This window comes from Struthio camelus, chromosome 15, assembly GCF_040807025.1.
Source record: "Struthio camelus isolate bStrCam1 chromosome 15, bStrCam1.hap1, whole genome shotgun sequence".
In the NCBI taxonomy this organism is placed as follows: Eukaryota; Metazoa; Chordata; class Aves; order Struthioniformes; family Struthionidae; genus Struthio; species Struthio camelus.
In genome coordinates, this window is record NC_090956.1 from 1,088,501 (window position 1) to 1,099,516 (window position 11,016).

Below are 11,016 nucleotides of genomic sequence, written 5' to 3' on the forward strand. Positions count from 1 at the left end.
CGGGCGCAGCGATCGGCGGCGCTCGGGGCCGCACAGTCCCCACGCGGTGCCACAGCCCGGGCTGTGCTGGCGAGGTGGCTTCGAGGCGGCAGGGGCCCTGGGGGGGGCCGCTCTGGCCTGGCGTAGCCTGCACTGGCGTCCCTCGGCCCAACCGCAGCCCTTTCCGGACAAATTCAGTGTCTAGACGGGCCTGATTCAGCGCCTGCTGGGCAGTGGGGCCGGGCACACCCAGCCGCGACCCTCACGGTGCAGGGTGCTGGGTGCTGGGTGCTGGGTGCTGGGTGCTGGGTGCCAGCCGCGGTCCTGCAGCTGCCTGGGGCAGGAGGGCTCTGTGGGGCCAGAGGAGGCAGGGCCAGGGGGCTGGGGGGGGGCACAGGGGGCCCTGAGCACCGCATGGGGCCAGGGAGCAGGTGGGGCTGGGGGGGGGCACATGGGGCTGAGGGGGGCACATGGGGCTGGGGGGCACATGGGGCTGGGGGAGCAGATAGGGCTGGGGGAGCACATCAGGCTGGGGGGGGCAGATGGGACTGGGGGAGCATGTGGGGCTGGGGGAGCACGTGGAGCTGGGGGGGACAGATGGGGCTGAAGGGGTGGATGGGGCCGGGGGGCGCACGGGGCTTGGGGGGGGGGACAGATGGGGCTGGGGGGCAGGTGGGGCTGGGGGAGCACGTGGGGCCGGGGGAGCGCACGGGGCTGGGGGGGGCAGGTGGGGCTGGGGGAGCAGATGGGGCTGGGGGAGCACGGCTCGGGGCCGGGGGGGGGGGGGGACAGGCCGGGCCGGGGGGGCCCGGGGGGGCCCGGGGGGGCGGGGCCGGGCTGCAGCTCCGCTCGCCGCCGCCGCCGCCGCAGCGGGGCCGGGCGGGGCCGGGCCGGACCGGGCGCTTCCTGCGCCGCCGCGACAGCGCCGGCCCCGGCGGCGGCACCATGGGGCTGCGGCGGCTCCCGGCGCTCCTGGCGGCCGCAGGTGAGCGGGGGAGCGGGCGGCGGCACCGGGGCACCGGGGACCGGGACCGGGTACCGATCGCCGGACACCGGGACCGGCACCGGGTACGGGGCAGCGGGTACCGGGCAGCAGGACCGGGTACGCAGTGCCTGGTACTGAGCACCGGCACCAGATATCAGGTACCGGCACCGGGTACTCGGTACAGGGTGTTGGGCACCGGAATCGGGTCCGGGGTCCGGGGTACCTGCCCTGGGCACCGGCACTGGCACGGGGCACCAGGCGCTGGATACCGGCACCGGCTGCAGGGCAGCGGGCACAGCGGAGGAGGTACCGGTACCAGCATCAGGTCCCGGCACCGGGTCCCGGCACCGGGCAGGGCCAGCCGGAGAGACCCGCCGGCCAGCACCTTTGGGAGCAAACTGCACCCGGCTCTGGCCGGCGCAGCCCACGGCGGCGGGTGCACGGGTGGGTGGCCAGGGCCCCTGGTGGGTGCACAGGTGGGCTGGGTGGCCTGTGGCTGAGGGTGCATGGCCATCTGGGGGTCCCACAGCAGTGGGTGCATGTGGGGCAGCGAGGCCCAGGCAGTGGGTGCATGTGGGGCTGGGATGTCTGTGGTGGTGGGTGCACGTGGGGTGGCCAGTGCCTGGCAGCGGGTGTGTGTGGGGCCGGGATGCCCATGGTGGTGGATGTGCATGGGGCCGGGATGCCCGTGGTGGTCGGTGCACTTGGGGCAGTGACGCCTCGGGGGTGGGTGCATGTGGGGCCAGGATGCCCATGGCGGCGGGTGTGCATGGGGCTGGGAGGCCCCGGCGGCGGGTGCATGTGGGGCAGTGAGGCCCTGGTGGTGGGGTGCGTGTGAGGCCAGGATGCCCATGGTGGTGGGTGCGCGTGGGGCCGGGAGGCCCTGGCAGTGGGTGCGCGTGGGGCCAGGATGCCCATGGTGGTGGGTGTACGTGGGGCTGGGATGCCCATGGTGGTGGGTGCGATTGGGGCCGGGAGGCCCCGGCGGCGGGTGCGCGTGGGGCAGTGAGGCCCCGGCGGTGGGTGTGCATGGGGCCGGGATGCCCATGGCAGTGGGTGCGTGTGGGGCAGTGAGGCCCCGGAGGCGCGTGTGCGTGGGGCTGGGATGCCTGTGGTGGTGGGTGCGCGTGGGGCCGGGATGCCCATGGTGGTGGGTGCGCGTGGGGCAGTGAGGCCCCGGCGGCGGGTGCGTGTGGGGCCGGGATGTCCATGGTGGTGGGTGCGCGTGGGGCCGGGATGCCCATGGTGGTGGGTGCGCGTGGGGCAGTGAGGCCCCGGCGGCGGGTGCGTGTGGGGCCGGGATGCCCATGGTGGTGGGTGCGCGTGGGGCAGTGAGGCCCCGGCGGCGGGTGCGTGTGGGGCTGGGATGCCCATGGTGGTGGGTGCGCGTGGGGCAGTGAGGCCCCGGCGGCGGGTGCGTGTGGGGTCCCTGCGGATGGGCGCCGGGCGGGCGATGCCGTCCCAGCAGCCCAGCCCGGTGGGTCCCGGTGCGCGGGGTGCTGCGACCGCGGGGCCCCGCGGCGGCGCGATGCTCCCGTTCCCGCTGCTCCCGTTCCCACGTGCCTTCGCCTAAGGGCTCAATTAGCGCCTTACCCGCGCCAGACCTGCAGATTAATATGGCTAACTGGGGTTTTCACCTTAAGGGAGGTGCCTGGTTTCAAAGTAAAACACGCGTTTCCAGTAGCTGGTAGATAATGCGGCAATTGGGGGTAGAGATTCTGTTTCCTTTACTGAGGCAAAAGGCCGGTGGTTTCCAGCTGGGTTTTGAATAATTCCCGAGCTTTTCCTTTCGCAGGAAATGGCTCCCTGTGAAACGCGGTGCCACAAAGGGTTAAACTCCCCCATCCTTGCCGAGCCTTAGCTTTGTGCAAACACACGCAAACGTTTTACGCAGGCTGAAAAATAATCATGCAGGTGGCTGGGAGCGAGCGCCGGGGTCGCGGCTCGGGGGAGCCCGGGGCCGGCCCGCGCCGCAGCGCTGCCGCCGTGCCCGGCCTCGCGGATGTCCTCGGCGGCTCCCGTTCGGGAGGCGATGCCAAACGTTTGGCTGTCCCCGAGCCCGGGGCCTCGCTGGGTCCCTTCGGGGACCCTTCCTGCTCGCTGCCTGGCGCCGACGGGACCTCGTGAAGCCGCGGGAAGAGCCCGGAGCGCCCGGCACTGGCGTGAGCCGTCCCGCGCGCCCCCGCGGCGCTCGGTGGGGCGGCTGTGGGCTGGCGCCGGAGCCCCCCCCCCGGGGCCGGTGCGCGCTGCGCTCTCCCCTCTCTCCGCAGTGACCGCCTGGTGCGCGCTGAGCCCGGCTCCGGGCAGCGGGACCCCCTCCCCGGCCAGCCCCGGGCCGGCGGCGGCAGTGGGGTGCTGCCCCCCTGGAACAGCCGCCTCCGCTGAGCCCCCCGGCACCGAGCGGAGCGACCGGACCCGGCCGCCGGAGCAGGAGGGAGCCGGCACCGAGCGCTCGTGGCCGCCGGACGCTGCTGGCACCGGCCCGGCGATGACAGCGGTGGAGACCCCCGCCGAGGGGACCCCGGCCGCCAGCGGATCCTGGGGAGCGGCTCCCACCGCGGCGGCGGCTCCCCCCGCGTCCGGCCCCCCGGGAACCGCCACGGCGGTGGGTGCCGCGGCGCCGACGGGGACGCCCTCGCCCAGCCCCAGCGGTGGGGGGGAGCGGGCACCCACCAGCGCCTCGCCGGCCTGGCGCCCCACGGGGACGGAGAGCGCGGGGGGCTCGCGCGGCCCCTGGCCTCCATGGGGCACCAAGGGCCCCGGCGTCCCCGGCCCCACGGACGCCTCGCCGGGGAGCAGCGAGAGCCGCGCGGCGGCCGCCGAGCCGCCCACGGGGACGCCCGCCCCTGCTCCGGCGACGTCGCCCTTGGCAGGGGGCTTGCTGAGCCCCGCCGGCGCCCCGCGCCCCGTGGGGACGGACCCGGCCCCCGCACCGACCCCTGACTCCCGCCGGCGGCACCAGACCGACGTCGCCCGGCGGCATCCCGGCTCTGCCGCTCCGCCAGGGGCCGGGGGCCGAGGGGGGCTCCCCACGGCGGGTGCTGCCCGGCCGCCGATGGGGACGACCCGGAGCGTGCCGCTGGCCACCGGCGCGGCGTCGGGACCCACGGCCAGCACCCCGGGGCAGGCGTCCCCCGGCCCGAGCCCGGCAGTGGGGGGGTCAGGGCCGGCCGGCACCCAGGGGCTCCCCGAGCGCAGCCAGGCCCCAGCGGTCCTGCCCGGGGAGCCCCCGGCCTCGACGGCCCCCGCGGTGCCCCACGCCGGCCCCACGGCCCCGCCGGCCTCCCCCCGCGCCCCCACGGCACCCGCCGCGCCGGCCGCCCCCGCGGCCACCCAACCCCTGGAGGGGGGCGACCCCGGGCCCCGGGCAGCCACCGACCGCGGCGCCCCACCGACGGCCCCCGGCCCGGGGGAGCCGGCCGCCCCCCGGCCCCCGGCCGCCTCCCCGCCTGCCCCGGCCCCGGGGCTGGCCACCACCACCGCCACCGCCACCGCCACGGCCCTGCCCCAGCCCAGCGCCACCGTAGCCTGGGCCGAAGCCTCCCCAGAGCCCGCGGGGGCCGCGTCCCCCCCCGGCAGCGGGAGCCCCTCGCCGGCCACGGGGACGCCCCCCGGGCGGGGGCCGGCGGCGGCGCCCGGCGTCTTCGTCGTGGAGGATCAGCCGCCGCTGCTCCGAGGTGGGTGCCGGGGGCCGGGGGGGGCCGGGGCTCGGCCGGGAGCCGGCGGCTGAGCCCCCTGGGCCCCGCAGCCGCCCTCCTCCGCGTGCCCTGCGAGCTGGTGCTGGACATGGGCTTCGTGCCGGCGCTCCGGGACCCGGCGTCGCGCGAGCGCCGCGGCCTGCTGCAGCGCTTCAACGAGACGGTGAGCCGGCGCGGGGTAGTGTGGGGAGAGGTGGGGCGGCCTGGCGTGGTGTGGGGCAGCGCAGAGTGGTGTGGGGTGACGCGGGGCGGCATGGGGGCGGCGTGGGTTGGTGTGGGGCAGCGTGGGGGGGGTGGCGTTGGATGCTGTGGGGTGGCACAGGGTGGCGTGGGGTGACATAGGGCAGCGCAGGGTGGCGTGGGGTGACATGGGGTGGTGTTGGGCAGTGCAGGGTGCCACGGGCCAGTGCGGGGTGGCGTGGGGCTGTGTGGGGCGATGTGGGGTGGCGTGGGGCAGTGTGGGGTGACGTGGGGCAGCGCATGGTGGCGTGGGGTGATGTGGGGCAGTGTGGGGGGTGTGGGGTGATGTGGGGCAGTGTGTGGCGGCAAGGGGTGGCGTGGGGGGGGCAGCACGGGGTGGCGAGGGGCGGCATGGGGCGGTGCGGGGTGACGCGGGGCGGCGCGGGGCGACGAGGGGCCGTGTGGGGTGACGTGGGGCAGTGCGGGGTGAGGAGGGGTGGCGTGGGGCGGTGTGGGGTGACGTGGGGCAGTGCGGGGTGAGGAGGGGTGGCGTGGGGCGGTGTGGGGTGACGTGGGGCGGTGCGGGGTGAGGAGGGGTGGCGAGGGGCGGCGTGGGGTGACGTGGGGCAGTGCGGGGTGAGGAGGGGTGGCGAGGGGCGGCGTGGGGCGGTGCGGGGTGACGTGGGGCGGCGCGGGGCGACGAGGGGCCGTGAGGGGTGACGTGGGGCAGTGTGGGGTGACAAGGGGCCCTGTGGGGTGACGCGGGGCGACGAGGAGCCGTGTGGGGTGGCGACGTGGGGCAGTGTGGGGTGACGCGGGGTGACGAGGGGCCCTGTGGGGTGGCGACGTGGGGCAGTGTGGGGTGACGCGGGGTGACGAGGGGCCCTGTGGGGTGGCGACGTGGGGCAGCCCCCGCCCCGGCCTGGCGCTGCCCCCCGGCGGGCCCAGCCCTTCCCTTCCCTTCCGCGGCGCAGATCGCCCCCCTCTTCATGGCGGTGCCCGGCTTCCTGCGCCTGGAGGTGAAAACCATCAGGTAGGAGCGGCGGCGGCGGCCGGGCCGCACCGTGGTGGGGCCGTGCAGTCCGCGGCCCCCCCCGGACTCGCCGCCCCTGTGCCGGCAGGAGGGGCAGCGTGGTGCTGGAGTACGACGCCCTGTTCGCCGCCGCGCGGGTGCCCCCGCGGGGGCCGGCGCTGGGCGCCCTCCTCAACGCCACCCTGGCGCCCGGCGGCGGCCCCCGCCCGGGGCTGGCGGTCGGCGCGGCCCCCGTCCTGCGCAACGTGGCCCTGGGTGAGTGCGCGGCGCCGGGCGGCCCCGGCCGCGGGCAGCGGGTGCCGGGGTGGGGGGCTGACACCCCCTCTACCCCCCTCCCCACGCCCGCAGAGCGGCCGCTGGACCCCTGCGCCGTGCTCTTCTCCTGCCGAGCCGGGTTCGACTGCGTGGCCGGGGCGGACGGCACCGCCCGCTGCACCTCCGTGTGCCACCGCCACTACTGCAAGAACCACGGCATCTGCACGCACCCGCGGGACCGCGAGCCCGTCTGCCAGTGAGTGCCGCCCGCCCCCCCTGCCCGCCGCACGGGGCAGAGCGGGGCGCCGACCGGCCTCCCCCGGCTGCAGGTGTCCCGTCGGCCGCGACTTCTGGTTCATGGGGCTGCGCTGCGACTACCGGGTGACGCAGCAGAGCCTGCTGGGCATGGCCTGCGGCGTGCTGCTCAGCGTGGCCCTCGTGGGCGCCGTCGTCGCCGGCCTCGTCATCCGCAGGTTCAGGGCGCTGCTCCTGGAGGCCAAGGTCGACCAGACCAAGAGCAGGTGGGCTGCGCGTGGGGCTGAGCAGGGCTGCACATGGTGCTGGGCGTGGGGCTGAGCAGGGCTGAGTGTGGGGATGCGCAGGGGGCTGTGCATGTGCGTGGGGCTGAGCAGGGCTGCACATGGGGCTGCACAGGGGGCTGTGCATGTCCATGGGGGCTGAGCAGGGCTGCACGTGGGGCTGCACAGGGGGCTGTGCATGTCCATGGGGGCTGAGCAGGGCTGCACGTGGGGCTGCACGCGGTGCTGAGCAGGGCTGCACGTGGTGCTGCGCGTGGGGCTGAGCAGGGCTGCGTGTGGGGCTGTGCGCAGTGCAGAGCAGGGCTGCACATGGTGCTGGGCGTGGGGCTGAGCAGGGCTGCACATGGTGCTGGGCGTGGGGCTGAGCAGGGCTGCGTGTGGGGATGCGCAGGGGGCTGTGCATGTGCGTGGGGCTGAGCAGGGCTGCACATGGGGCTGCACAGGGGGCTGTGCATGTCCATGGGGGCTGAGCAGGGCTGCACGTGGGGCTGCACAGGGGGCTGTGCATGTCCATGGGGGCTGAGCAGGGCTGCACGTGGGGCTGCACGCGGTGCTGAGCAGGGCTGCACGTGGTGCTGGGCGTGGGGCTGAGCAGGGCTGCGTGTGGGGCTGAGCAGGGCTGCACGTGGGGCTGCACAGGGGGCTGTGCATGTCCATGGGGGCTGAGCAGGGCTGCACGTGGGGCTGCGCGCGGTGCTGAGCAGGGCTGCACGTGGTGCTGGGTTTGGTGCTGAGCAGGGCTGCGTGTGGGGCTGTGCGCAGTGCAGAGCAGGGCTGCACATGGTGCTGGGCGTGGGGCTGAGCAGGGCTGCGTGTGGGGCTGAGCAGGGCTGCACGTGGGGCTGCACAGGGGGCTGTGCATGTCCATGGGGGCTGAGCAGGGCTGCACGTGGGGCTGCACGCGGTGCTGAGCAGGGCTGCACGTGGTGCTGCGCATGGGGCTGAGCAGGGCTGCGTGTGGGGCTGTGCGCAGTGCAGAGCAGGGCTGCACATGGTGCTGGGCGTGGGGCTGAGCAGGGCTGCGTGTGGGGATGCGCAGGGGGCTGTGCATGTCCATGGGGGCTGAGCAGGGCTGCACGTGGGGCTGCGTGCAGTGCAGAGCAGGGCTGCACGTGGTGCTGGGCGTGGGGCTGAGCAGGGCTGCGTGTGGGGCTGAGCAGGGCTGCACATGGGGCTGCACAGGGGGCTGTGCATGTCCATGGGGGCTGAGCAGGGCTGCACGTGGGGCTGCGCGCGGTGCTGAGCAGGGCTGCACGTGGTGCTGCGCATGGGGCTGAGCAGGGCTGCGTGTGGGGCTGTGCGCAGTGCAGAGCAGGGCTGCACATGGTGCTGGGCGTGGGGCTGAGCAGGGCTGCGTGTGGGGATGCGCAGGGGGCTGTGCATGTGCATGGGGCTGAGCAGGGCTGCACGTGGGGCTGCGTGCAGTGCAGAGCAGGGCTGCACGTGGTGCTGGGCGCGGGGCTGAGCAGGGCTGCACATGGTGCTGGGCGTGGGGCTGAGCAGGGCTGCACGTGGTGCTGCGCAGGGGGCTGTGCATGTCCATGGGGGCTGAGCAGGGCTGCACGTGGGGCTGCACGCGAGGCTGAGTGGGGCTGTGCATGGTGCTGGGTGTGGTGCTGAGCAGGGCTGCGTGTGGGGCTGCGCGCAGTGCAGAGCAGGGCTGCACGTGGTGCTGCGCGTGGGGCTGAGCAGGGCTGCACATGGTGCTGGGCATGGGGCTGAGCAGGGCTGCGTGTGGGGATGCGCAGGGGGCTGTGCATGTGCGTGGGGCTGAGCAGGGCTGCACATGGGGCTGCACAGGGGGCTGTGCATGTCCATGGGGGCTGAGCAGGGCTGCACGTGGGGCTGCACGCGGTGCTGAGCAGGGCTGCACGTGGTGCTGGGCGTGGGGCTGAGCAGGGCTGCACGTGGGGCTGCGCGTGGTGCTGAGCAGGGCTGCACGTGGGGCTGCGTGCGGTGCTGAGCAGGACTGCGTGCGGGGTCCCGGCTGGGATCCACCTGGAGCGTCCCTCGGCCTGCAGTGGGGCTGCGCCCCCCCACCCCCACCCCACCCGGGAGGTCCGAGCTGGCAGCGGCGCTGAGCAGGGGCTGCCTGGGAGGCGGTGGCAGCGCCACTGGGGTCACGGGGAGCCGCGGCTCCGCAGGGGGCTCGGCTGCACCTCGGTTCATCCCTGCCAAGAACAACACCCTGCGGCGGCCGATAGCAGCTCGCCGGCGGTGCCGGCCCCCACCTGGGAGCCCCTGTCCTGCTTCTCCCATGTCTGCGCCGTGGCATCGCCCCGTGTCCCCGGGAGTGCTGGGTGTCCCGGGCAAGGGCCTCCGTGTCAGGCACCGTGTCCCCATCCCCGCCCTGCCGGCCCCCCCAGCCGGCCCTGCTCGTCCCCGGCAGGACCCTGCTGCCTTCGGGGAGCGGCGCTCGGTGCCGGAAGAAGGCTCCCTGTGCCCGGGCTGCGCGCCTGGCCGCCGGCCTCGCTTCCTGCCCGCGGCCCGCTCCCCAGGGCTTCCTCCGCGGGAAGCGCAGCCGGGGGGCTGCGGATGCACCGCGGGAAATCCGGCGGGGAGGCTGCCGGAGCGGGAGCCGCCACTGCTGCCTGGGCTGCAGCCTGCACGGCCGCCTGGCGAGAGCCCTTGCAGCGTTTCCCGCAGCCTGCGCGCCACAAAAAAAACTCTCCTGAGGCTGGTGGGGTTTTTTTTGTTTTTGTTTTTTTTTAAATCTGCTGTCCTCGCTGGAGACGGTATTTGCTGTCGCTGAGCCCTGGCTCCCTCCCGCCCTGTGCGGCCAAAGCAGCCCATCTGGGAGCGTGCCAGCTCTCCGAGCCCTGCGGCTCTGTGGCGCGGCGCCCCGGGATCGTTCCCAAGGGAACCCCTGCAGCAGATGTTCGGCTGCAGCCAGATGTTCGGCGTGCCGGGCTCTGCCTCCACCCAGGGCGCAGGCCGGGGCTGGCGGGAGCTTTCGGCGCCCTGCAGCCTGGAGCAGCTGCCCCAGTGCCTGGCTGCCGCGAAAGCCCCAGCGCCGCGTCTCGTCCTGCTGCGCTCGCGGGCTGGGCGGGGGGGGGACTCTGCGCTCTCGGCCTTGTGCGGGGCTGCTGTGCCAGCGAGCAGCTGCTGCCGCCTGCCCCCCCGCCCCGGCTCCGCAGGCCGGCACGCGGCAGAGCCTTGCCGTGGCTGCCGAAGGTCGGCAGTGCCGGCACGGCCACGCACTGTGCCTGGGGTGGGTGAGTGCGCGTACTTGCTGCAGGGTTTGGGGATGGGGCTGAAAACTGAACTGATCATTTCTTGCACAATTGCTGGGTCATGGCCGGGGGCCGGGGTGTGGGGGGGTGATGGCGTGGGGCGCTGCCGCAGCCGTCCTGCCGCGCTCTTGCAGCTACAGGCGGTTCTGCCGCCTGGACGACGTCTCGGCGCAGTACTGGTCTCAGCCCTGGCTCGCTTCGGCCAATTCGCTGGACAATCCCGCGTTCAGCAACTCCGAAGAGCTGCTCCAGTTGCACATCCTGGACAGCAGTTGCTGCAGCTGTAGGGACGACGCGGTGGCGGCCAACAGCAACAAGCAGCACCCGCCGCCTGGGCGCACCGGGTGCCGGCCCAGGTGAGGCTGCTCAGCCAGGGCTGCAGGGCACCAACGAGCAGCCCAGGGAGGGGGTGGCTTGTTTGGGTTTGTCTTTTGGGGGGAAGGGGGGGGGCACAAGTGCTTTCCAGCCGAAACCTAGCTGAGCCAGTTGCCTCCCCCAAGCCTGCCTCCTCCATAGCTGTGTGTGTTGTGGGGGGTGAGACCCAAGAGCCCTTCGGTGCCTCAGGGAGCACTAAGTGCCTTTGTTTTTTAATTGGTCAATATAAGGAGTCTTATGGGACAGGGACTGGTTTAACTGTGGAAGGGGACAGGTTCTGGCTGCAGGGAGGAGGGCACGCCTCCGCGAGGAGCCCGCGCTGAGCCGCCAGGCCAGCGCGCCCCTGACGGTCACCCACTCACCCACGCTGGGGCGCTGAAGTGACTGAAAGCGCCAAGAGCAGCTTCCTAGCTCCTACCTGTGCCGCCAGCCGTGTGCTTTTGGAGGCGACCGTGCTCGTACCCGAGCCCCATCCTGCTGCGCTCCGAGCCCCGCTGCGCCCCATCTAACACAGGCCGAGCATGTGCAGGGGACAGCAGTTTTTGCTAATTATAGAAAAAGCTACTGGGCTTTAATAAACTTTCCGCCACCTTCTTTTTTACAGTGGGTGGGGGTGTGTGTGGGTGTGGGTGCGTGTGGGGGGTGGGTGTGTGCACACATACAGTTTGTAGCCAGCTTCCAGGGGTGTAAGTGGAAAAAGGGACCTGCAAATTTCCAGTTTCATAAGCAACGCAAAATA

At 73.9% G+C, this 11,016-nt stretch overlaps 1 protein-coding gene across 1 annotated transcript in view; it reads left to right on the top strand.

Moving 5' to 3' along the window:
* The first annotated feature begins 921 nt into the window (after nt 1-921).
* Nucleotides 922-11,016, top strand: part of LOC138061111 (nascent polypeptide-associated complex subunit alpha, muscle-specific form-like) — an 11,462-nt gene continuing 1,367 nt past the window's right edge. The window contains exons 1-8 of the mRNA XM_068908964.1: nt 922-964; nt 3,235-4,641; nt 4,713-4,825; nt 5,817-5,875; nt 5,964-6,130; nt 6,224-6,386; nt 6,460-6,651; nt 10,037-10,258. Of these exons, the coding sequence (XP_068765065.1) occupies nt 925-964; nt 3,235-4,641; nt 4,713-4,825; nt 5,817-5,875; nt 5,964-6,130; nt 6,224-6,386; nt 6,460-6,651; nt 10,037-10,258 (2,363 nt within the window). The 5' untranslated portion in view covers nt 922-924. The remainder of the gene's footprint in view (nt 965-3,234; nt 4,642-4,712; nt 4,826-5,816; nt 5,876-5,963; nt 6,131-6,223; nt 6,387-6,459; nt 6,652-10,036; nt 10,259-11,016) is intronic.